We start from the raw sequence: 27,823 nt of genomic DNA, 5'->3' as shown, positions 1-27,823 counted from the left end.
CCACTAAGATTAGAAGCCTGCCACTTGGCAAAACTTGCCCATGCAAGTAAAAAAAAACGTTTTTAGGTGCTGGTGGAGTCTATTCCAACCAAGAGGTTGTCAGAGAGCAAGGATATGCTACCGATGTGATTTGCAACCACCAAGGTCAGTTCTACAAGTGACAACAATTTGGAGCTCTCCAAGAGCAAGTAACATTAGCCCAAGGTCCTTCTGATATAGATGACCGCATATAGGATGGGACAGCAATCTTTCTAGTAGTCCTAAGCTGTAGATGACAACTTCCATGGTGGTTTGAGCAAGGCAGTAGTAGCTTTTCAACATTTCTTGCGGTAAAACTCTGAAATTTCTCTCTACAGCATTCTCTCTCATCCCCTAGCCTTCTCTCAAGTTATCTTAGCATTTTCCAGCAGTTTGAGCCATCAGAGAAAGAGATTTCAGTTAATCTCTGCTGTAAACCTTAATTACAACAAAAATTAGGGTTTTGACAGCCACCTCGAGATGCATGCTCAAAATTGAGTGCCTAGGTTGTTGAGATGACAAGCTCAACACATGCAGACATTAATGATGAACCGCCTGGTTAAATGGGTCCACACGTCTACACTTAGCACGTCGGTGGTCATTATGACTCTCACATGGCCACTAACTCATTACTTATTATATTCAGGTTGTTACACCTATTTACAACTGGCATAGTTATAGCGTCAGTTGACTAGTGTAGTCAGTTATGCATTGTTTGACTTAGTAGGCCACTTTCCTTTATGTTGTATCTTATCTATACTTTGTGTACATTATAAAGTGTGTGGAAAAAGAAGAAGAAACCAGCAAGAAAACGTTTTGGCCTCCATCTCTCTTCTTGTCTCTTGAGTGAACTTCTCCTTGTGCATTCTGTGTGTGTTCGGCGCAACATCTTGAGCAAGTCCCCCCACCACGCGATTCTTGACATAGTATCAGAGCTGCACCACTTTGAGGCTGGTTTTGAAGGCTAAAGCGAAGGAGAGGAGCCAAGGATTCGAGCAAACAAGCAACGGGTAAGAAGCTCTTCCATTCTCTACTTCTTCTCTTGGATAGTACCTATGGAGGTACCGAAAGCAGGGCAGAGCAAAAATCTCAGATTGCAGTGAGATTTGGTGTGCACGAAGAGCGCTGTGTATTCTGCAAATCGGCCCTTTAGGACTTTCCCGCTGCTATTTTGACCATCTGAGGTCATTTCAGGCCCCGTTTTAGACTCGCAAGGTTGCGGACAGCAGTTCAAGGTATCCAGCAATTTCAGCTGTGTCTGCCTTATACAGGTGCACAGGTTACAGATTTTAAATCTGTAAGTTCAAATATGTTTACCAGCGAATAAACACAAGGTTTATCTGCAAACTGGTTGCAGATTGTATGTATTGTTAAACAGACAGTGAAAAAGGCTCTCTGGTGTATTGCTGTGCACTACAAGTCAAGGGTTACAAAAGATTTGCTTGCTGTTTAGTATTAGTTTTGTGATAATGGCAGAGAACAATGGAAACCCCATCATTGAGAAGCTCGACAAGAACAACTACCCTTCATGGAAATTCCGTGTCACGTAGCTCATCTGGCACATGAATATATGCAACACAGCCAAATACCTTCAAGTGCGATACATCAGGCTTATTGCCAGTAAAACATTCTTTAGGAGTCATCCCATGAACTGCAGTTGTGGGAGTTTTATTTATAATGTAGACGACAGTATGGACAGCCTCAGACCAAAAATGTTTGGGCATATTCTTTTTAGCCATTAATGCCCGTGCAACTTCTGCAATATGCCTATTTTTTCTTTCTGCAACACCATTTTGCTGTGGGGTATACCTGCATGTGAACTGTCTCTTTATCCCATGAGACCTCAGAAAATCACTGAACTCATTCGAGAGGTACTCTCCCCCTCCATCTGACCTCAAGCACTTTACTTTCAAGCATGTTTCTCTTTCAACTGCAGCCTTGAAAGTTCTAAAGTACTCAAACGCTTTACTCTTTTCCTTTATAAAATATACGCACAAATTTCTAGAACAATCATCAATGAATGTGACAAAGTATGAACTGCCTCACCTTATGAAATTCTGCAATTCTAAATGTAGGCAAACTTGTAACCAACCCTTTGGACTACATTAATTTTAGCCTTTGTACATTTGCATGTCCAATGCGTTTGTGCCAAATTTCAATATCTGCAATAACACATTTTCCTTTAGCATACATAGCAGCATTCATAGTAGGAATTCGAGCATTCAGAGTAAACATACACCCAACTCTACTTCCCTTTGCAACCAACCTACACTTGTCATTGAAGTCTTCTACAAAGCAACCCTTTGCATTAAATCTGACTTGCAACCCTTGCTCTACTATCTAACCGACTGACACCAAGTTCTTTGTAATAGATTGCACATGTAATATATCTGAAAGACTCTTTGTCTTACCATCATACAAGGACAAGGGAACTTTCCAATGTGTGAGATTGGGTGGCATGAATCATCACGCGTCTGCACATAACCTGTATTTAGCAAATCTTACATCTCTCCAAACCATTCTGCATGGATGGTCATATGATTAGATGCACCTGAATCAACATACCAAACATCATCATGTGTTCCCTTTCCTGTAACAGCATTCAGCATATGCTGCATAACAAACAGACGTTCATTTTTGTCTTCATTTTGTCATGAAGACAATGCATAGTTTCCTTGCTGCAACTTAAAGAAGCTTGATCCAAAGACAGAAAAATGTGTCTTTACTCTTTAGAGCAGAAAGGGTATCGCTGTTATAACCCTGTCACATGTAAGTTCAGAGTGAGCAAGGATATCATCTTTGATGAAATGAGCAGTTGGTATGCATCTAGTGGTGATGCATTGGATGATGATGATAATCATGACACTCATCTGCAGGCTGAAAAGCAAGAATCACGGACTCTTAGTGGACCAGAGACATCATTTGATAGTCCTTGGTCTGAGAGACTAAGGAGCATCTCTACATCTTCAGGTGCATCTAGTAGCACTACAGATAAAGACAAAGGAAAGAATAAAGTGTCAGATGGCATTGAGCAGTTCTTGATGGAGACTCCAGTGGCTCAAAGAGCTTGGGTGATGAGCTTGGTATTCCTTTTGTCAGGATACCAGGTGTACAGAGAGCTCATAGTAATGTAAAGGCTCCATTGAGTGATCCAGTGGTACGCAGATCTAGCAGGGTCAGATACCCTGTTAAAAGATTTGGTTTTGAAGGTTATGCAGCTCACCATTATGCTTATATGGTGAAACTAGTTGAGGATATTGAGCCCACTTGGTTTGAGGATGCTATTGGTCATACTCATTGGGATGCAGCAATGGATGAGGAGATGGCTGCATTAGAGGCCAATAAGACTTGGGATCTAGTATCATTTCCGAAGGGCAAGAAAGCTATTGGATGTAAGTGTGTTTATAAGATTAAGCACAATGCAAATGGTTCTATTAGTAGGTACAAAGCTAGGCTGGTTGCAAAAGGCTATACCCAGCCATGTGGCATAAATTATGACGAAACCTCCAGTCCAGTTGCTAGGATGGCAACTGTCAGATATGTGATTGCTTTGGCAGCAGCCAAAGGTTGAAGGTTACAGCAAATGGATGTGAAGAATGTCTTCTTGCATGGTGATTTGCAGGAAGAAGTGTATATGGATCAGCCAGCAAGTTATGAAGATTTAGAGCATCCCACATATGTGTGTAGGTTGAAGAAGGCGCTCTATGGGCTCAAGCAAGCACCTAGAGCATGGTCTGACAAGATCAGAGAGTATCTTGTCAATATTGGTTGTTATGTTTCTGATGACGATCACTCACTTTATATGGAAAAGGGAGATGTAGGTTTGGTCATCATAGTCATCTATGTGGATGACTTGATTATTACAGGTGATAGTGATAGTGGGATTGCTGAAGTCAAGGATTTTTTGAAGAAGAAGTTTGAGATGAAGGACTTAGGTAAGCTAAGGTACTTCCTTGGCATTGAGGTAATCAGATATGATGATGGTATATGGCTGTCCCAAAGACAGTATGGCTTGGATATGTTGTCTAAGTATGGTATGACAGCATGCAAACCACTTTCAGTCCCGTTGGAGCAGAATGTAAAGTTGAGTGCTGATGTTGGGGATGAGATAGAAGACCCTACTATGTTCAGGAGGATAGTGGGGAGTTTGATCTACATGACCATTACAAGGCTAGACTTGAGCTACGTTGTTGGTCTTGTGAGTCAGTTTATGCAAATACTTAGAAAGCCACATTTGGATACAGTCAGACACATATTGAGATATGTGAAGTCCACATTACATTATAGACTTTTCTATGAGGCAGGTATAGATATACAGGTGTTTGGATACACAAATGCAGATTGGACTGGTAGTATGTCTGATAGAAGATCTACCAATGGATACATGTTCTCTCTTGGTAGTGTAGCAGTTACTTGGAGCAGCAAAAAGCAATCTACAGTTGCTTTGTCGAGTACAGAGGCTAAGTATAGAGGTACTGCTGTTGTAGCATGTGAGGTAGTATGGCTGCAAAAGTTATTGGCTAATTTAGATGTGCAGATGGAAGGTCCAATTGTCATTTATTGTGACAACATAAGCAGTATACAGTTGGCTAGAAACCCTGTGTTCCATGCCAGGACAAAACATATTAAGGTACACTACCACTTTGTGAGAGAGAAGGTACTAGCAGGTGAGATTGCCTTGGTGTATGCCAGCACACAGGATCAGATAGCTGATATCTTCACGAAGGCATTGGGTAAAGAGAAGCTTCAAAAGTTTCGAAGCTTACTTGGAGTTGCAGAGATGCAGTTGAGCTTGAGGGGGAGTGTTGAGATAACAAGTTCAACACATGCAGACGTTAATGATGGACCGCTTGGTTAGATAGGTCCATACGTCTACACTTAGCACGTCGATGGTCATTATGACTCTCACATGGCCACTCACTCATTACTTATTATATTCAGGTTGTTACACCTATTTACAACTGGCATAGTTATAGCGCCAATTGACTAGTGTAGTCGGTTATGCATTGTTTGACTTAGTAGACCACTTTCCTTTATATTGTATCTTATCTATACTTTGTGTACATTGTAAAGTGTATGGAAGAAGAAGAAGAAACCAACAAGAAAACGTTTTGGCCTCCATCTCTCTTCTTGTCTCTTGAGTGAGCTTCTCCTTGTGCATTCTGTGTGTGTTCGGCGCAGCATCTTGAGCAAGTCCCCCCACCACGCGATTCTTGACATAGGAGTTAAATTCCAACAACTAAAATCGAGAAATTTCAAGGAGATTCAAGATTTGTGGCTGAATTTATCTTTCAAGGAGCACGGTGAAGGCCAATCTCCAAGCAAACCGAGGAGCAAATTGGTTTGGAGGCTTATTGATCAGTTTTAACAACAAGAGGCACTTAGATTAGCAAAGGAGATCAGAGGATCTCAATTATACACCTTTCATTTGCAATATAAGATAAAGAAATACCACAAGGGGCACCAATTTTGGGACCAACTGGGTGTCCAATGTCTAATTACTAAAGTGATAAAGTGTACATTTTCAGTTCATGTGAATTTTATGCTTGCTATAATTAGTACTTAATAAAGTGTGCATTTTCAATTCATGTGAATTTTATGCTTGCTATAATTAGTACTTAATCAAGTTATTTACCACCCTATCTATAGAGAAAGGCTGATTGCAAAGAGAAAACAAGCAGGCCATAGAATGAGAGCAGTGTGATCTTTCGAATCTTCTTCCATTATGATCAACAAACAAAACCAAAGTCAATAAGTATAGAATAGAACTAAACTAACTATGGTTGAATTAGTGTGACACAACTAATTCTCCTATACACACAAACATGACATAAGAGAGATCACTCCCTCTCGACCTCAAGTAAGATACTTCACCCCAAGTAGCTCTCTAAAGTATGTTAGCTTTCTTTAGCTAGTGACTTGAGAGAGATATAGCTACTTGGTCTTCAGTCTTCAAATGGATGAAATGGTAAGTGTATCTCAATGTGCTTTGTCTAGGCATGATAAATTGGATTACTTACCAATGCACACTACTTATATTGTCACAAGAGTCAGATTGGCCTATCCATATGCAATCCGAAATCCTGTAGTAGCTTATGAAGCAAAGCCATCTCACATCCAGCCAGTCCTACACCTCTACCTCTATTATGCCATTGTGAGTTGCTTTTTGCTCCTCCAACTCACCCCTCCACTACCAAGGTTGAACGTAACCATTTGTGGATCTCCCATCATTGGCACATTCTGCCCAATCTATATCTATGTATCCAATCAGTTTTATCAACCTTGTCCATGCTCATAGGAGAGTCCATACTCATGGGTAACCTTGACATATCTCATGATCCTCCTCAACACATCCAAGTGAGGCTTTCGGCTTTTGCATAAATTGACTAATAAGACCCACAAAATACCTCAAATCAGGCCTTATAATGGTCAAGTAGATCAAACTACCAACCGTTCACCTATATAGAGTTAAATATTGTATCTCGGCTCTATTTCTTGCCATGAGCTTCAAATTCTGAACCAAGAGGTTGCCCATCAGTTTGCATTCCTTCATCCCAAACCTAATGAGCTTATCCAACACATATTGCCTTTGATTGAGCCTATACCATCAAGTGTTCTCACCATCTCTATGCAAAGAACAGATGTCAAATCCCCTATATCGTTCATGTCAAACTCTCTCTATAACATGCTCTTGACTTCATCAGTCCAATAATTATCATTGCAAGTCAAAATCAAGTGATCCACATAAATTACAACCATCACATAACCTGCTTCTGTACTTCTCGAGAACAAACTGATATAAGATTTCCCAACTATAAATCTAAGTCTTTTTAAGTATGTCCTTCTCCGCTTCTAATGTTGGGGGATGCCTGGCCTTTACCATGGCAACACTGGACTCAAGTGAATCCATCATCATCATCCGCTATAGGGTGGAACTCTATCTAGCGACTAGTCTCCTGCTTACCCCTGCACCACATACACTTTCTACCCTGATGTCCAAAAGCATCCAATCTGAGACACTAACTAGGTTTTCCTTGTGACAATGATCTACTAATTGAGGGAGGAGTTAACAGCCACAATCTATAACTCTTTAGGTATTCTCTTGAGATCTGCAACTACCACCATGCCTTCAGCACCCCTGCCCTTATAATCGCATCTGTGAAGGATGCATGGAACACAATGCCAAAGAGGCTTCCAAAGTCCTCCATCAGCTGGCAGCACTCCACCCCAAGGCCTAGAAAGAGGAGAGTAACAGGTGCCAAGGCAACCTATGGCACATTCTAGTCAATGCAAAGAGTAGAATGGAGCTATTCAAGGAGCTGTCCCCAGGAAGGTGAATGGCCTGCAACCTGTTCATGGATCACAGTCTCCTTCAACTTCTTGTGGCCCAGACTGTTTAGAGCTGCTCCTCAAAGAAAATCACACACGAGTTTTTTGCTTTGAGTGCAACCTCAAGTTGTGCCAATGTAAAACCAGAGGTTTCTTTTGTGTGCACTTCTCTGAGGACCTCTTGAGCAAGTTGCTACGCCGACCAAAGGATGGGGGAAAGGCTACTGCAGGGGAGAGTAAGATGAACACAGCTGGGAAGAGAAGTGAGGCATGAGGAAGTGGGTTGGTGTGGTGGGCTGATACCACAAGCACGCAGTTGGCTGCAAGGGTGGCATTGGCAAGATGTCAACAGGAAAGGGGTGGAAAGGGGGCTGAGGTGGCAGCACACAGGTAGGTCGCTGGTGGGACAGGCAGGTGGAAGGGGTGGCACAAGCAGATGGAGCAGCAGAAGCAGCGCAAGGGGCAGCATCAGCAACTGGGGAGAGGTGTCAGCAGCACAGGCAATGTTGAAGCAAGCAGGGGAGATGTGAAGGAGCTGTGCTATCAGCAGCAGCACTGAGCAGCAAGCAAGGGGGTGGCTAGTCAAGTCACTTTGCTAAAAACTTTAAAATTCTAATTGATGCTTTCGTTAAATGTGGTTGCTGCCCCAGATATGGATTTGACTGCGTGCGAACCAACAAAAACAGTTGCACAACAATGTCACGCAGCTTCTTACATCTTTGTGTCTAAGTACATGATTTTAGTCCCTGCTTACAAACGATAGCATCAAAACTTTTTATTCACTTTGAAAAATCTGAACGAGGATTAGTTACATGCTTTACCTGAATTTGAGAGCCAGAAAAAGAGGGAGAATAAAATAAAACATGATTAAGAAGCAAGAAAAGTATGATTAAAAGGAAACATTATCTTAAGTCTTCATACCTTGAAGAGATGATCCAAAAACTGCCGCTCAAATTTATCAACTTCCTTCACAGTGAACCTTTGTTTTTCCAGTTTCTTAGCACCGTATATTGGATCAAAAAGAGAATACAATTGCTGACAAGGCCAACATGTAAAGCAACATGCCGAGTGTGAACTTGTCGTACATGAACAACTCAAATTCATGATTTGCAAAATGATACTTATGAAAATCAAGAATGCAGCACACATAACAAGCAATATTACTGTGATAATGGCCTCTGAAAATATGCTAACGAACTCAAAGAAGAACAAAAGCAAGAAGAAACTGAAGATTGAATGAATAGTGAAGGGAAGAGATACAACTAAGGGTGCTCAAGGGGCAGAGAATGTCCAATAGCTATCGTCTCTCATAGGAGTGGGCGGAGGGAGAGTCTCGAAGTGTCATCCTCCATGAACAGATCCCAAGTGCTGCAATTCACCAATGTCAATGAAGAATGATGCCAAGGAGCTGAGGAGAAGGCTGTGATCACCAAAATGCAGCATCCCACAATCTATGGAGGCTGTCCGGAAAAGTAGACAGCAGTAGGAGATGATTATGCAGCCTGGCTAAGTGTGCAGACTGAGAAAAGAGCAGCAGCTGTTCCGAACACAGCCTGTCTAAAAGGGAGTGACTGTCCAACAGGTCTCCAAGCTGGTATTGTAAGCCAGTCCCAGTGCCATTGGATCAGAATATGAAGCTAAGTGCTGACGTGAATGAGATATTGGACAATCCCACAATGTACAAGAAGATAGTGGGACGTTTGATCGTCAGTACTATCACCATGCTAGATTATAACTACATAGTTGGTTTGGGGAGCCAGTTTATGCAGGTTCCCTGTAAGCCTCATTTGGATAGTGTGGGTTGTATGTTGCCATATCTTAAGGCCACATTGTACAGGGTGGAAGCTGGCTAAGCAGAGCAGAGTCACCAGCTTACAATGTGGCAGTTTCCAGGGGGCAGACGGCAGCCTCCAACAACATGCAGTGGTGCCGACATATGTATGAAGAAGGTGATGATGGTGATAATGGAGAGCAAGCACAAACAAGGGTGAGGAATGATGAAAAGGAGATGGAAGGGAATACCTACAAAATGTCCTTAAATAGGAAATTTTTGGGCCTTTGTCCTACCACTTAATAAACTATCTTTTTCTTTATTAATTCTTTGTGGGGTTGTTTTTGTGGAGTTAAATTAGGCCAAAAGCATGATAATATATATAAGAATATGATTGAGGCCTTCAATTTTACATGCTCAAGACTACCTTCTACCTTTTTGAATCATAAGCATCATTAAACATAGCACATATCTACTCATGTGGTTCCCAATGTGGGAATGCATTACCATCGCCTTAGTGTAGGGCATCTCAATTCAGCAAGCTATAATTGGCTTTAATCTTGTTTCTCCAAATAATCAAGGTTGGGACCTACAATTCGTCATAAAGAACAAAAATCAACCTTTCTAATTATAGATTCATCTAACATATGGAAGTTGAATGATGCATTTTTGTTGTTCTCTAATTTCATCCCATACATAATATTCAATCATATGGCATGGTTTGATAGGTCTATACAATGTGGAGTGTTTTTGGCAATTGGAACTCCTATAATGTTTGAGATTTGTACTTTGTTATGACAAGCCATTATTGAGATTCTAGTATTTTTTTGCGCTGTAGGTTCCTCTTATAGAGACTTCTTACATGGGTGACATAGTCTCATATGTTGTCTTTTTCTTTCTGACTGACATTCACCAGTTTAATAATGAGATTATTAGAGTATCCTATCTCCCAAAATCTCTTGATAAAGAGATCCTTTAGCTAGGTGAAGTCATTACATTTAGTATTATCTAGACTGGTGAACCAAGTTTGTCCCTTGTCTCCTAAGGCACAAACCAAATGCTTGTGCTCATTGAGCAAGGTTCATGAGGTTATTAGCCTCACATACCTGCTCAAACTGCCCAATGAAGCTATATGGGTCATTCTTTGCCAAGTATTTATCAAGTTTATTCACAACTATAGTAATTTCTTTTTGGCTCCTGGCATTTAGGGTAGCAATGATGCCACCAAGGCTACCCTACTTTGCTCAGTGCTAGTAGTATCTAGCAATCTCTTGGTGACTAGCTCGCTTATTGTAAGATTGGCTTCCAGAACTCTCTCCCTATTGGCATTGCCTCCTTTCTATTCCTACTTGATATGGCTAGGATCTTGTGAACCTCATTGAGCTCTCTCTCATGACATAGCCTATGAGCCCTTTGCTCTTGATTATAACTTGATATGTGATGCAATGCCATCCTTGTCAATCTCCCCTCTTCTTCAAGGTCAACTATGACGTCTGCCACTAATCTTCCATGGTGCACTATCCTCATCTATTGGTCATATTGTGTGATAAGTCACCGGATGTCATCGGGGTGCTTGAGCTAGTGCCTGCCATCATAGTTGCCTCCTCCTGACCCACTAGTGCATCTATGAGGTCAAAGAAGTTACCTAGAGATGTATCCCTAATCTTGGTGAGCCTTTCCTTCACTTGGCAATGTGATGGTTCAGTCCCCCTCTATGTCTTTGTCCTTGGTTTTCTGGGTTTCTTGTTCGATTCCTAGGGTTGTACTCCTATTAGTGGGTTCATTTTTAGGTTAACTCCCCTTAATGTGTTCCTTGTTAATCCCCCATTCACAATTGTGAAACACTTATACACCATTGCAAAGTTATTTCTTAGCATTGTTTCATAGGCCACTTACACCTTATTTGTGCATCATGCTTTTCTCTTATACATCCAATGACTGAGAGATCAGGGGCTCAACTTTACAAAACATAGGATTTAGTCAATTTAATATTATCTTCACCATCCTGATGAAATGACATTAGACATGGATGTACTTTGGATTTTGTCTCATAGGGCACATTTCCCTTACGTGTATGTCTTTTTTTTTCATAATAGATAATTGTATTAATTACGAAAAAAGTACAAGATTACGTGATTACAAGATGCACGATGGCTCTAGGCCATTGTGCATATCCTTGCTTTACAAAATATCAAATAACTAAAAAAGTACAAAAGTCATGGCAAGGAAGCAGCAAAGATTGTCGTATGCCAAGGGGACCAAGTCCTCCCTGGAAAGGAGATCCATGTGCTGAATAAGGTTAAGCTCCCGATGTAGAATACCTTTCAACTTAACGAGGTGAGATTGCGCCCCAAATTGTGGAATCAAAAATAAAAGCATTTCAAGTTGTCTAATTGTGCCAGCAACCCCAGAAACGGAAAAACGGAAACAAAATCTTCATATGTAGTTGTGTCGAAGAAGGATATTTGGACTAAGCAAAGACCCAATCAAAGGAGCGTAGTGAAGTACCGACCACATCCCACCAGATACCATACATCATCATGTCCTCCCTTTCCTACAACAGCATTCATCATATGCTACATAGCAAATAGACGCTCATTTTTATCTTCATTCTATCATAAAAGACGATGCATGGTTTCCTTGTTGCAATTTACCACTACGAATGTCATCCTTCTTAGCATAACATTGGGATGTAATATAATCAATTTTGCCACAATAATGACAAACAATACCAAAATTACTAAAACCTATGTTCCACCATTCACCTCTTGTTGAGAAACCCTTCACCCGCAGTTTGCGTTTTTGTGTTTCTACATTTTGCATTTAGGGCTTACAGCCCCAAAAAGGGGCGCCATCCTAGACTGACTATGCCTATTTATAGGTCACTCTCTCATTCATTCCTCTTCTCTCCAACCTTTCCACTACACCTCTTCTCTCCAGCCTCTCCACTACCCTCACCCCCCTTCAAGAGGACATTGCGGTTCGTGGTTCGTGGCTGTCTTCATCATCTTCCTTGTGCTACGACACCCTTGTTCCCTTATATCACATTCACTCCATGATTCAGAACTTCATCATTTCATTCATCAGAGTTTCTTCTCTCTTCTCTTCTCTTCTCTTCTCCATGTTTGCCGAGTTCACTCTATGTTTCTCCCCGCAAACCCTACTGTCTCGCTGGTACATCATCTTTTGGCATGGTATTAGAGCTGAATCTGCTCAAACAGCGGCAAAGATCCTCCACTCCAGTGAAGGCAAAGACCAGTGGCGGGTTCGGCATCCACTTCTCTTCTTCCATTGCATCAATATCTCGTTTTTGCAGGTTTCAGGTGTTTTCAGCTTACTGCCCACACCCCTTTCGCGGAGGACATCGCAATCTCAACTGTCCCTTGCTGTCATCTACAAGCTGGCACTTGTTTCCAGCCTTCCACCTGCAGTTTGCAGCTGTTTACAGCAGAGCGACTGTTGCTGATCACTCTCCATTCAGAAAACAATCTCGTTTTTGCAGATTTCAGTCTCTTGCTACTGGTCACATCCTCCTCCAACTGGCAGCTCACTTCCAGCCCTTCCACTACCTTCCCACCCCTTGAGGTGGACATTGCGGTTCGTGCTTCACACTGCCCTCACATCCCTTGAGGCCGACATTGTGGTTCGTGGTTCATAGTGGCTGACCTCTTCCTTCTTCAGCAAGGCACACTGGTATCCATGGCTTCTTTACCAACAGATGACCAAACTATTGGATGCTCCTACTGTGGCATCACCGAACACACCATCAATGCTTGCCGAGTTCGACCTTTACTCCCCACCCCTCCAGAGTACATGCGTCTTCCACCAGGCACTCCTTGTGCCACCTCTCCTTTCTAGACCACAGAGATTGTTCTGCATCGGCTATCAAAGTACTATGCTCAAGGCAATAAGACGCATCTGCTGCGCACTAAGTCCTATTGAGCCCATGGAGGATCGATTGGCGCTACAATCTCCTAGAGATCGTTGAATGCCAACGGCAGTCTTCTCCCACTTATTTTCAGGTACAGTGGCTTCCACGACCTACGGATCTGCCACCAAGCACTCCTTGTACCACCTCTCCTTTCTGGGCCACAGAGATTGTTTTGCATCGGCTATCAAAGTACTATGCTCAAGGCAATAAGACGCATCCGCTACGCACTAAGTCCTTTTGAGTACATGGAGAATCGATTGGCGCTACAACCTCTTGGAGATCGTCACAATGCCAACGGGCCAACGGCAATCTTCTCCCACTTATTTTCAGGTACAGTGGCTTCCACGACCTACAGATCTGCAGTCCACTCCATCGAGAGACAGTGATTGTTTGATACCGTCTCCTTGTCAGTCTGCTCCTTCGAGAGACGGTGGCTGCTCGACTCCTTCCTCTTCTTCGGCTACCCAGTCCGCTCCACTGAGAGACAGCGACTATTGCCCACCTCTTGCTCATTTTGAGCCCCACCCTTCCCCACCCTCGACTACTCAGATTCGAGAGGCTACCTCTAGGAGCTCTTCCACACCCCAGATATCTTCTTCAGCACGACCGGAGGCACTTCCTTCATCATCAGACATTTCGGAGTCCGTGATCCATGAGTTTTTGGATTCCCTCTCTACTTCAGAGGGGGATTCAGAGGGGGATGTTATTTCTTTGTCCTCAAAGGGAGCATCTACTTCTTCTTCAACTTCAACGGAGGCCCTTCCACCTCCCACCTCGGAGGGGGAACCTACTCCACATGAAGTTATTCACCCATCCTCTACTTTCTTGGGGTGGCTATCTTTGACCAGTCATCTCTTCTACTGATACCCAGGATCTTCAGGTACCACCTAGATCGGGACTTCAGAGGTTCAGTCGCGACTTGGTGACAAGGCCTTCGTATTCTTTCCAGCAAGGATGCATGGAGCTAGTGGCTTCTCTCCCAAGGTTGTGTTTCGGGTTCTCCAGTTCACTTAGTCTACTGGTCTTTACTGTAGATTCCCTTTCCAGGGAAATCTTAGATCTTAGGGATCCTCTACATCTTCTTCCTCCTCTTCTCTTCTTGCCTTCGTCACTTGGTTAGCATGGAGCCATCTCCCGAGATTGAGTATGGGCATCTACTTATGGTTCTCAGCACCACACAAAGTCCGACATTCCTCCTATGCATTGCATGTTTTCATTGTCTTTGTACTAGGGCGCTTGGGCAAGTGAACAATTTCTCCATGAGGGACACTGTCCAAGTGACACTTGCTGCATGAGCATTCTTTAACATGCAGCATTGCATCTCCACCTCACTCTTCTATTGTTCCCCTTTTTTGGGCCTGAGAGGGGGTGTTGAGAAACCCTTCACCTGCAGTTTGCGTTTTTGCATTAAGGGTTTACAACCCTAAAAAGAGGCTCCATCCTAGACTGATTGTGCCTATTTATAGGCCACTCTCTCATTCATTCCTCACACAGCTGATTCATTCAATCCATCACCTCTTCTCTCCAGCCTCTCCACTACCCTCACACCCCTTCAGGAGGACATTGCGGTTCGTGGTTCGTGGCTGTCTTCATCATCTTCCTTATACTACGACACCCTTGTTCCCTTGTATCACATTCACTCCATGATTCAGAACTTCATCATTCCATTCATCAGAGTTTCTTCTCTCTTCTCTTTTCTTCTCCATGTTTGCCGAGTTCACTTCGTGTTTCTCCCTGCAAACCCTACTGTCTCACTGTTACATCATCTTTTGACACCTCTTCCTTTAGAGCTGCCCTATCCCTGAAATTACCACGGCCTCCTGAAACCTGCATTTCATTGAACTGTTAATTTAACCTATTTTGTTGATTATCACCAATATGTCCCATACCACAACCTCTTGAAGAGAATCAGCCACGTCTCTTTCTTCAACTTGACTAAAATGCCTGGACCTATTCACCACTTCTTTCAGATGATTCACTCTACATATTGATCTCTTCAATGATTATGAGAGAACTCATCAAAAATTAGAAGCAGCTTCCGTACATACACAAAAGTAACAAACGATTTTCAAGTCTTCTTATTATTAAGGCCACCCAAAGTAGATGAAAGTAAATCATCATTATTAAGCAATATACCAATAGCTGCTAAGGCATCTACAATGCTTCTCACTTTCAAAACATGCTCATTTATAAACATCTTCCCTTTTTTCAAAGCATTCAACTCTTACTTCAGTTGAATCTTCCGTATTTTGGTATTTATTGAAAGTATATTCTCAAAGATTATCTAGGCTGTATATAAAGTTTCTACATTTTTTATTGTCCCAACATAACATTATCAATGACTGCAGATGGCCAATGCGTCACCTTTTTATCTTTTGCATTCCATTCTTTTCACACCTTTAATTCTTCTATAGTTTTGCAGAATTACTTAGCTCTGACTCCTTTTCTTTACCTGAAACAAACTCATAGAGATCTTTTCCAATAAGAAAGTTTGTCACATGAAACTTTCATGATGAATAGTCATTCTTATCTAGATTCCCAATGATAGGATTTCCATTGTTCTCTACCATTATCACAAAATTGATACAAAACAACAAGCAAATCCTCTACAATCTTTACAACAAATACACAGTAACACACCAAGCAACCTCTTTCACCGAGACTGCTCAATAATTCATGTAATCTGCAACTTGTTTGCAAATAAAACTTGTGTTTGCTTTCTAGCAAATACCTCAAAACTTATAGATTCAAAATCTGTAACTAGTACACCCACTTTCAGTTGACACAATCAAAATCGCACTATGCCCTGAATTTGTTGTTTGTAACCTTGCAAGCCTTAAACGAGATCCGAAACGGCCCCAAATAGCCAAAAAAGCTAGGGTAAAATCCTAAAGGGCTTATTTGCAAAATATATAGTGCTCTATTCGCACATCAAATCTCACAACAATTTGAGATTTTTGCTTTGCCCTGCTTCTAGTATCTCCACATACATTATTCAAGAGAAAGAGTGAAAGAATGGAAGAGCTTCTTACCCATTGCTTACTTGCTCGAATCCTTACTTCTTCTCCTTCACTTCAGCCTTCAAAACCAACCTCTTAGTTACGCTACTCTAATACCATATCATGAATCACGTGATGAGAAAACTTACTTAAGCTGTTGTGTCAAACACACACCATACACCAAGCAGAAACTCACTCAAAAACACGAGAGAGATGGAGGCCAAAACATTTTCTTAATGGTTTCTTCTTCTTCTTTCACACACAATACAATGTACATATAGTATAGATAAGATACAACATAAAGCAAAGTGGCCTACTGAGTCAAACAATGCATAACTGACTACACTAATCAACTAGCACTATAACTATGTCAACTGGTGATAAGTAGATGCAATAAACCAAATATGATAAGTAATAAGGAAGTGACAATGTAAGCATCATAGTGACCACACATGTACTACGTATAGATGTGCGGACCCATCTAACCAAGCAATCCATCATCAATGTCCACACATGTTGAGCTTGCCATCTCAACAACCTAAACTCTACTAGATACGTAGTGTTGGGCATATAAAATGCCACTCCAAAGGTTACGATAAAACCCTAGGAATGGGTTTGGAGAGACCCCTTTACATAGGCACCTAGAAATGTCCTCTCTTTTGATAGACCACCAGATTAGAAAAAATGATATAAATGAGTTGAAGATTTTAAGTAATGTCAGCAGCAACTAAGCATTGGATTGCTCAGGGTGTCATACAACCTTTCCTTGCTAACTTCAAGAGAAGATTGGACAATAGCTTTTGAACTAAAATAGGTTTCAATCTTTTTGTGGTTATTAGCATACAAGAGCCTAGAGCCTAGAGCCTAGCACTTGGCACTTGGTTCGGTTATATGAAGATCCAATCACCTATATTAGATGCCACAAACTAAAGAAGATGGAGGGGCGTCTATATAGGAAATAGTGAAGCCGTGCACAAGGGCAAGTCGATCAACCACCCAAACATAAAATCTACTACCCCAACTACTAAATATTCCACCCACTAATGCACACTAATAGAGTGCCCAAACCCATAATGTGTACAAAAGTAACATCCTATATATGTATGACTTGATTATTACAAGGAGTCATAGTAAGTGCATAGCTCACACGAGAAAGATGTTAAGCAAGGAATTTAAGATGATAGGTCTTGGTCTACTTCATTGAGCTTAAGGTGTGTCAATTACCCTAGGGCATTTTTATCTCGCAGCCAAGGTTATCTTCGTATGTAGTACGAACTAATCCGCACGGTACGATCCGTACAATATGGTACGGTACATATCCATACAATTTAGTACGAAAATATATATACTTTTAGGCCACTCTCCTTTAAGCCTACAACTTTTTTTTAATCTCTTTTTTTTTCTTTCTTTCTTATTTCTCTCCCCCAAGCCTCTCTCTATCTCTTTCGCCTCTTCCTCTCTCAAATATAGTTGCACTAGTACCACATACGAAAGATTTCATACTATACCACACTTAAAAGTATCGTACCTTATGTATTAGTACCATAAGGTGCCAACTTAATGGATACATCTTTTCCCATTCGAACTGCACTTCGGAATGAGCTAAATGCTCCTTATATTAATATGATTCTCCCATGAGATTAGATTATTTGAGATTTCAACAACTTCTCTCAACCTTCTCTCTCTCAAGCCCACACTTCTCTTATTTGTATGATCATTCATGTATGACGTATACACTCCCATCTATGTAGTTGTAAGTTGTAGGTAACAATAGCGCATGTTGCGCATGCAACATTAGGTTTTGGCATTTTACCCTCAAGTATTCATCTTGTATACTCTAATACCATTGCTATTTAGACTTGAAATATCTATTCTATTATCTTTAGTTCAAAATAATCAAGTTTTTTTTCGTACTAATATCGTACCGTACCTTATAAAATCTTAAGGTACCATTTAGTACCGTATTTTATTGTACTGTACTGTACCTGACAACTATGCTCGCAGCATATATGCCTTAAGTTGTTGACAACCTTTGACATGACTGCTTGCAGGCCTATTTCATGCACCATGGACTCTAGTAGGGTCCAAGCTATCCTAACACACCCAGTGTACACTAACACATTTGTAGGTGTTTATTTATCTCCATGGCCACCTTTACTCCCTCAAAACACAATGTAAGTGAGTCCACGGTCTTGTCTTGTGCAGTACTTTATGAGAGGTGAGTATACAGCTTGTACACATGCCATGCCTCACCTACTACTCGCTACATAGTGCACACATATCAATTTTGCAGAAGTGTGTTTTGTAACCTGCAGTGTCCCTGTGCTAATGTAGGTTCAACAGCTCCTATAAAATTATTGTCACTAGTCTGGTCTAGCTGATTCAAAGATCTACATGCATGGACACCAATATAAAAATCACCTTTCACGCTTAGTAAGACTGTTGCTTTTGGTAGAGGTCTCACCATAAGTTCTTCAAATTGTACATGGTACCAAGCACGGACAGTTGCATCAATTCGCTTACATAATGTCAAAAACTCCTGCTTGTCAGACTCTAGCTCTGCACAGCGTGATGACTAATGAGGAAGGGAATACAAGGAGCGCTATCAATATCAAAAATTTGTTACAAGCTGCCATAATAATACAAAGAACGAATAACCCATCCAAGTCCAGCAAATTTCCTCCTGAGACTGTAGAAGTAAGATAGGCAATAACCCATAAGTTCTGCTAATCCCATTATTAATTTTGGTTTCATGGTCATTATGACAGATTCCCGCTCAATGCGCATGATCTCTTTCTTCTTTGCTTTAGGTTGAGACGCCATGATGACTTTAAAATGGGTCCCTAAACAATAGAAAACAGAGAGAGCTTCATCAGTACCATATGACTCTTTTTTCTTTTCTTTTCCTTCTTTGTTTTTGGGACTGTGTGAGGGGAGTGAAACAAATTTGAACAGAAGGAAGGACAACACATTCTTGAAGTCAATCTAGCATTCAATCTGTTTATGCATTGAAACAGATAACAAACCACAATCAACAAGTTTTGGCAGAATGAGCCAGGCAAGTTTTACCCTGATCTTCAACAAAAATCTACAAGCCAATATATTCAGGACATAACTGGTGGAAAGCCAAACCAATCCAAGAGGGTGTTATTGAGTCTTCAACGCCAAGATGTGGTTAACTGCATTGCTTGCAAACTGCCCAAAACACAGGAGCTCCATCAGGGTTATAGCCTGAGCCATGAGAAAACCCCCAAGTGGGTTATGTACTGCTAAGCGAGCTGATTGCAGGCACGATGAGACCGATGAAATGCAGTGCCAATTTGAATGCAAAGACATGCGTATCAGATGGGTTTGACCTGCCGTTTATGATAAGCAATGCTATCGTCTCTCTGTCGGGCCCAGAAAGCAGACAGAGCTCCGAGTTCCTCATCGTCGGGCTGTAAAGTTTGCACGTCCCGGACCCCACCCATGATATTAGCTCATGAGTGAGAATATTGAAACTTAAAATATACACAATTGACCTCTGAGTGCGAATAGATTTGATAGTACACCTCCTAGGAAGGAGGGCGCAAGAGTTTGAACTCACGCATGACTCACACAATTCACCTTTGCATGTGAATAGATTTGATTCACCTCTCCATGTGAATAGATTTGATAGTACTACCTCTAAGGAAGGAGGATGCAGGGTTTGAACTCACGCACTTCAAACTCCGAGAAAGGAGGACGCAGGATTTGAACTCACGCACTTCAAACTCGACTCACGCCCAAACCACTACACCATGACCCCCTTGGCACAATTCACCTTGTAAATTTTTTTACCTAAGTATGTTTTAACCAAAAGATTTTTCACTATTTGGGCCCCCACCCAAAAAAAAAAAGTTTTTCACTATTTGGGTCCCCACCCAAAAAGCATTGGTGCTAGGTTTAAAAGATAATTTAATTAAGAAAACAACGTGATTAAATTACTAATCACTAAGATCTACCTAAAGAAAGGAAAGGGATTTAATAGGATGCTTTGAAACCAAAAAGAACACTAGCTAAAGAATGGGCAAACTCTTAGCAAAGAGTTTTTTGTTAATATCAAATAAATCCTCAAAATAAAGAATTAAAAATCATATAAATGCTTCATTATAGAGGACAAAGAAAAGTTTTTATGAATGATGATTTATTTATTTTCTTCCAGCAATAAGTGTATGTGAAAAGTATGAATTTTAATAAGAGTACTACTATAAAGACAAGGTGATGTAATCACAATGCACTATACTTTGAAAACAAAAAAGAACAAGAGCTAAAGAATTGGCAAAGTCTTAACAAATCTTTTTCTATAAGCTAGAAATTTTCTCCAAATGAAAAATAAGAAGTTATGGCATAACATGGGGCATGCCTTTCTTTTAATTAAATAGCACATGTGTCTTTGTTAAAGTTTTAAGAAATATTTCATACTTTGATTTTAGTAATTAAGAAGTCAAATGTGATGGTATAAATACACTAGTGGTCTGCCTAATGACAAACTGAAGTTCCTATGCTAATTTATTCTAATAATTTGTTTGTCCATCCATAGTCTCTAATAGATTAATATGATGTTGATGGTTGCAATATATAGTTCTGTGCATTGTGTTTTATGAACAAGTTTGAGCTTCTTTCTGTGTATAGTCAATATTGAAGCCACGCTGCTTCGTAGCATTACGCAAAGCTACTACAAAGCCGATTTGCAAGGAATCAAATTTGTCATGTGATACTTTGGTTACCTTGTTTCTTTCTCCCCCACTCCTCAAAGTTTGGGATGTTAACTCTCTCTCTCTCTCTCTCTCTCTCTCTCTCTCTCTCTCTCTCTCTCTCTCTCTCTCTCTCTCTCTCTCTCTCTCTCTCTCTCTCTCTCTCTCTCTCTCTCTCTCTCTCTCTCTCTCTCTCTCTCTCTCTCTCTCTCTCTCTCTCTCTCTCTCTCTCTCTCTCTCTCTCTCTCTCTCTCTCGTCCATCAACTCGTCCCCTAGCCTCCTTAGAGCCGCCCCCAGCTCCCCCACCGATATCCTCGCATCCCCATCCATGTTGAAGAACGCCAACGCCTCCTCTAGCTCCCCTCCATAGCTGCTACTCCATATGTTGTTGTTGCCATTGCTTGCATCATTATAGGAGTTGCTCGCCTACCGGCCCGCCCACCGCCCTGCTGTGGTTTCCATGACTGCTTCTATCGACGTCACAAGATACCCGACTCCCATCCGTCTGACTCCCATCACGTCCGAGTCATCCCCCCTTGGTCCGAGTCAACCCCACCTGGTCCAAGTCACCCGCCTTAGTCAACCAGCCCCCTGGTCTGAGTCCCCTATGGGGTCCGAGCCACCCACCCTGGTCCGAGGCCCCCCAAATCCGCATTGCCGAAACACCCCCCCCCCAAAAACATGGGCCCCACAAACTACACCTAAGGCCGCCAAGGTGTAGAACTTGCCTGCAAAAATGTCAGGGTCCTCCAAGAAAGACCAAAGAGTGTCCCCACGTACGCGAGGGGAAAAGAGTGAAAGATACTTAGCCCTTTGGAATAGTGCCGACAAGGTGAAAGACACCCATGTACAAAAGAGCATCGAGACACTCCATGACATCTGTAAGATCCAGTAAGACATGGATAACATCAAGGAAATGATGAGGGCCATGTGTGACGAAGACATCGAGCAGGTAAAGGAGGAGACAATTCGCAAGATGCAGGAGTGGAAGGATGAAATTTATGAAGAGGTCAGAGCTCACTTCACATCCTAGCAAGTGGATATCGAATCTTCTCTCCAAGAGAGAAACTGGGCCATTGCAGAACTCCAACAGAAAATTACCGACTGCAAGAGCTAGCTTAATCTCATTAGGAGGAAGGAGGGGAGATCACAAAATCAATGCCTGAGAAGGTCAAGTCAAAAATCAATGAGATGAAGACCCAAATGATGAAGGAGATCAACACATGGGCAGTGGTCGTGCAACAGGCACAAGTTGACACAGCAGAACACTCCAAATGAATCGAAGTAGCAAAAAAACCCCCACAAAGAAGGAGGAGTTCATCAACGTAGCCATTGAGGAAGAGAAGAGGAGGAAAATCAGAGCCCTCCATGTTAGGGTGGTCGGGTGGAAAGAGGGAAACAGCCCTATGGAGGATGCCAATGGCCTTTGTGAGAAAGTGGGGGTGAAGGACCCCTCCCCCATGGAAAAGGCGTTGAGGGTAGGCCGTCCTCAAGACAGAGGACGGCCCCTCATCCTGAAATTTAACGACTTAGAGTCATGACGTGCCTTCCTCTCCAAGAGAACAACCCTCAAATGACAAAAAATATATATGGAAGATGACCTCACCGTAGCCCAAGTGGCCCACAAAAGGGAATGTATGCCATAGATCATGGAGGCACGCAAGGCAGGCAAATGGGTGGTCTATAGGGACAGGCGCATCATCATCATGGAGAAGTGCCAATGACGGGGCGCGGCCTATGAGAGACAATTGAGATTTGCAGTGTGGAACTATAATGGAGCCATGATAACAAATGTTGGGCTCTTCCAGGAAACCTTCATGGGCATGGACATAGTAATGTATATAGAGACACACCAGAGCCCAAGCATGCACCTACCAACAGTGAGAGGCTACAAATGGGAGTCAGTGTGCCGCCCCCGGGCAAATCTCGAGAGAGGACCAAAGGGTCAAGTGGAGTGGTAGTACTCTATAGGGAGGAGCTACAACACATCATACAAGTCATGAAGAGGGATGATGAAGCATGTTTCATGTGGATCAGGATACATACAAATCGCCCACGGGATATACATGTCGCCATATGCTACTTCGCCCCGGCAAATTCCCCGTATGCAACATCGAGAGGACTATCCCTGTACCTACCTCTATATGAGGATATCATGCACTACTTGAGCATAGGAGCTGTCTTGCTGAAAGGGGACTTCAACGCCAACATAGCGCAGAGCCAAGTCCCCTTCTTTAAGAGCAAAGACCACATGTATCGAGAGCTGGCACCAGAGGAGTTGGGGATTAGCCGAACATCACAGGACAACGCTGAGTGCATAGAGTATGGAGACTATTTACTAGTACTAGGAGGTGGTGCACAGATCGGATGCTATATGCATACGTAGCGAGCGCCGGAAGGTCCCCAAGAACAAAAGAACTCTACCTTTGCACAAAAAACAAGAGAGAAGACTTGCACGACATGAAGCAAAATACTAATTGGGTACAATCTCCCCCCATGCCTTGTGTGAGCGCTCCACAAAGCATGTATTTAGTATATTATTCATCTCCAAGCTCAAAAATAGCCCAAATTTACAATTAGCATGCTTTAGCTTTTGTGTTTGCTTTTGTCCAACTAAAGAATAAAGCGGTTGAGCGCCCAAAGAGTCCGGTTGTTCCCAAATACAATGTCCAATAACAAATATTTAAATCGTGCGTCCATGTGCATACAAAATAGTAAATAAATGTCAAGCACTTCAATAAATAAGCACGTCAAAATAAATATTGGCGCCATGCCTAAGATGCGCACCCATAAAAAATGATAATTTCTTTTAAATAACTTGAATACACGCTATCGCCCAATGCTTCCCAACGCCACTGTTGCCTGCTCTACACATCAACTGAAGCATTCACAATTGTTAGAAAATAATAAAATTAAACCGACAAAAGTGAATACCTAGCAATCTTCAGCTACAAAATAAATAAATTGGTTAGAACTCAATCCTAACCTGAATTTATTACGAGTGTACACTCTAAACTCATAAATGTCCATTAATTTAAATATGTATTTTGCGGAATCACCCACTTGCACATTAAATTAGCGAGACGTCCGAAAAGGATAGGCGTCCCCATTGACTTTTCGCACAAGGAATCCACCCTGTGTATGAACCCCGTCAATAAATATAATTTTACGGAATCCACCGCAAAACCTCACAGAATCCACCGTGGAATATGGCTCCTCGCATCAGGAGGGGCACACAAACTAGCCATCCTTAATGACCTGGCTAGATGGCCTAAGTCTGATGCACTCACATGCTTTCCACATAAGCATGCATCCAAAGTCTCGAGAGGAGGTACCACAGTGGACTACCTGTTAGGGCCGCCTGCCTTGATCCTAGACATACAAGCCTTCAGCATCTCACCACGCCCACTGGCGGCAGTTGCAAACCATGCATATCTCCAATTTAGCATCACATGTAATTACAAGGGGACCCCTCCCCAACCCCCTCCCCCCCAGTGAGCAACCCTCAAAGATTCCCTAGATACCACTTCACCAGGACGATGGTGAGTGCCTACTCATACATTTGTATTGGAGCCTACAGGAGATGGACCCACACGCATCCCTAGAGGAGCTCACGACACAACTGGCCAGGACCCTCCACACATCATCTGCCGCATACTTCCCCCACACACACCCTGCTCTACCCCTCTTAGCAAGAATGCCCCGTGGAATAGCTGGTACAACAAGGAATGCAAGGAAATCCACCTCCGCCTCCAACAAGGGGAAGATGAAGGGAAATACACACACCACCAAGCTCATACAAACTTTTGTCGCCTACTACGAAGGAAGAAGCGAGCATACCTATCCAAGCTAGAGCACGAGTTTTATCAGCTATTCTTAGGGCAAGACAGCAAGGAGGCATGGAAGGCGTTCCAAGCACCCTGAGTAGAGACACGCATTACCTTCCCACAAATGTGGCATAGCTACGCCACCTCATTGTACCACGTGCCACGACAACCTCCCCTACCTTGGCCATTAGAGGATAGGCCAACTGCTTCCACCTTCTTCAGGACTAAAATGATCAGTGATGCCATTGACAGACTCCAGAATGGTTGGGCCCAAAACCACGTGGGACTAGTAGCAAAACACCTCTCATTCGCTAGAGATACCATCACCCCCCCCCTTAACATGGCACTATGTGAAGGCTTCCCAGCCAGTTGGTCAACTAATACAATAGTACCAATTCTAAAAGCCGGAGACCCCATGGTCCCCACAAACTATCGAATGGTAATGGTTGGCCATGTACTGGCTAAGCTTTACGGATCCATCACGGAGCATGAGCTAAGCAAATGGGCGGAGACACACCAACACTGGGCACGGGGGCAAGCCGGCTCTAACTTGACCACATCCTCACACTCCAAGCCATCATTGAAGAGAACAGGGCACATGGAAAGCAGGTGTATTGTTGCTTTGTGGATTTTCGCAAGGCCTTTAATACAGTTCCCCGAGCTAGACTCATGTAGAGACTGCAGGCACTTGAAGCCCCGACAGAGATAAGATGGGGAATCCTGGCTCTATATGATTTTGTCAATCACTGGATGGGTCCAAGCACCAGGAGGGTTATCAGGGGAGATTATTAGCACTATTGGGGTAAAGCAGGGATGCCCCCTCTCCCCCACCCTGTTCAGACTCTACATTGACGAGATATCAAATTATATGGATAGACTTGGAGGGGAGGGGTCTTGCCTGGGGGGGACACTGATACCCATGCTACTATATGCAAACGATATAGTTCTCCTCTCTAGCACATCGGAGGGACTGTAGTGCCACCTAAATGCATTATGGACCTTTTGCCAAGACAAGGACCTCACAATGAACTTGGGGAAAACCAAGATCATGGTATTCAACACATCCACCCAGTGGATCCACCGGTCAGTGTCCCACTTCAAATACGGAGAGGATATGGTCGAGGTGGTCCAAAAATATGTTTACCTGGGAATAAAATTCTTAGGGCCGAGATTCACTCTGAGGAAGGCCACGACGGACTGACTGACACGCGGCTATGTTGCCTTGGGATCTATGGAAAGCCAATGTGCACATCTACAAATTCAGGAACCTCGGATGGAGCTATGGCTCTTTAATACCTTGGTCACATTAGCACTTCTATATAGGGTCCCGATATGGGGGTCTAGCCTCTACTATACACGGTGAACCACACAAGATTAGCCATTGCCTGAAGGGGAGGAGAGATACAAAGGATGGGGGTAGATGGAACGCCCCCTGGTGATGATGATCTCTCGGTTGATCAGGAGTAAACCATCAATACCACACGAGATCATGAGGACCGAATTGGGAGCACCACCTATAGTGGCAGAGGCCCTATCCCAGATGGTGACCTTCTTGCATAGGCTTTGGAGCCTATTGTGACACAGATACTCCCACCTTGCACTAGAATCATCCAAACAACTCGCATCGCAAGGGGACACTGAATGATGGTCGCTCATACTCAGGCCTAGCTACAACTGCATGGGCTACACATGGACCACCTCCTACCCCTAGAATATAGTCTGTACTGCCCATGCATGAAGATTAGCCGGGAGGAGCTGAACTGCATTATCAGGGCAGATATTATTCAGCTACACACAACTAGGACATGGGTGTTACCAGCTGAGGATCTGGGAAAGAAGATGGCCTTCTATCGAGAGCACCTGCTACGTCTCATGCCTGACGGCTTCATTATACGCCCAATATACATGGATATACACATGTCCCATGGGGTTCAAAGTGCCATCGGGCAACTTCGTATGTCATCACACTAGCTACGGATCGAGACAGGCAGATACAGAGTGGACTCTCTCCCACCAGAGAATAGGATCTGCCAACTTTGCCAGCTAGAGCCAAAGATAGAAGAACATTACATATGTAGATGCCCGGTGTATTACGAGATCAAAGGCCGCTTCCACTGTCTCTTTAAGGAGGGATTCAGACCACTCTCCCAAATACTAGACTTCCCCAACCAGAAATGCCTTGGGCTCTTCCTCCTAGGAGCTACGCCAACATAGGGACCACCTGTTACATGTCTAGGACCAAACAACCCGGGAACACACAACAACGCACCCTCCAAGAGTTCTACAGACCCTTGACCACCCCCTCTACAACGAGGACTGGAGCCAACCAACCAATGGCCCCACCTCGAGGAGTCACCTTGGATAGAGCCATAGAGAGAAGCAGAGCTCGTCGCCCACACCCAATAAGCCCCCGCCCCCACAGAGGAGACATCACCTACATATACAATGGATAGTACAGCGCCACCGAGGAACCATAACCCACCGCTTCAGCCTCTCCATGCTATATAGGCCCATGCGGGACATCTTAAGATGACCACGCTCCATGAGTAGTTCCACACTGCACTTGAAGTGCATCTAGATTGTATTGAGTCTATATACCATTGTGTACCTACTCACCTAGTTCACCGTAACACTAGATAGTAGCTTTATTGGGACTTGGAAAACTTCCCAGATCTTTTGTATGTAACCTTTTGGTCTCATAGGCCAACTTGGCCTTTTGTAGACGTTAATATAACTCTCTCTTTCTCTCTCTCTCTCTCTCTCTCTCTCTCTCTCTCTCTCTCTCTCTCTCTCTCTCTCTCTCTCTCCACACATGCTCTTGTGTATATGTGGGAGCTTTCGCTCAACCACCAAGACCCACGGACCGCTTATTGTTTCAAGCATTCCAAGCGAGCTCTAATGGCTATCTCTCACCTAGCCGACGCGCCGTTGATCTTACGAGTGTAGTGAGCCTACCTTGATGCCAATATGAGTTGCCTCCTCTCTCGCACACACCGGTAGCTCCACGATTCTAGATGCTAGCTCAAGCATTCTCAAGCCTCCTCCATCTCCAAGCTCCATCCACCATAGCTGCGCGCACAAGAGAAGAGGAGAAGAGAAGAGAAGAAGAGAAGAGGAGATGGTGAAGAGCTTCACTCTCTTGATCCCTCACTCTCACACACTTACTCTCTCACACTTTCACACCCCCTCTCTCAAGAGCACACACAAGCAAGGAGAAGAGAAGAAGAGAAGA

At 43.0% G+C, this 27,823-nt stretch overlaps 1 protein-coding gene across 5 annotated transcripts in view; it reads right to left on the bottom strand.

Moving 5' to 3' along the window:
* LOC148022040 (aminopeptidase (DUF3754)) overlaps positions 1-19,509 on the bottom strand; it is a 72,846-nt gene extending 53,337 nt beyond the window's left edge. The window contains exons 1-5 of one of the 5 annotated variants that reach the window (XM_087697641.1): positions 19,405-19,509; positions 19,181-19,243; positions 18,763-18,891; positions 18,513-18,607; positions 8,269-8,382 (exon numbers count right to left, since the gene is read on the bottom strand). In XM_087697641.1, coding sequence (XP_087553767.1) covers positions 8,269-8,382; positions 18,513-18,607; positions 18,763-18,871 — 318 coding nt within the window. In that variant the 5' untranslated portion in view covers positions 18,872-18,891; positions 19,181-19,243; positions 19,405-19,509. The other 4 variants (XM_087697638.1, XM_087697639.1, XM_087697642.1 and 1 more) reach the window with 4 other exon arrangements.
* Between the last annotated feature and the right edge of the window lie 8,314 nt (positions 19,510-27,823).

The sequence above is a fragment of the Lygodium microphyllum genome, chromosome 17, assembly GCF_053477565.2.
Source record: "Lygodium microphyllum isolate KBCC chromosome 17, Lygodium_microphyllum_v1.1.10, whole genome shotgun sequence".
NCBI lineage: Eukaryota > Viridiplantae > Streptophyta > Polypodiopsida > Schizaeales > Lygodiaceae > Lygodium > Lygodium microphyllum.
This window is presented reverse-complemented; position numbering and strand designations above follow the sequence as displayed.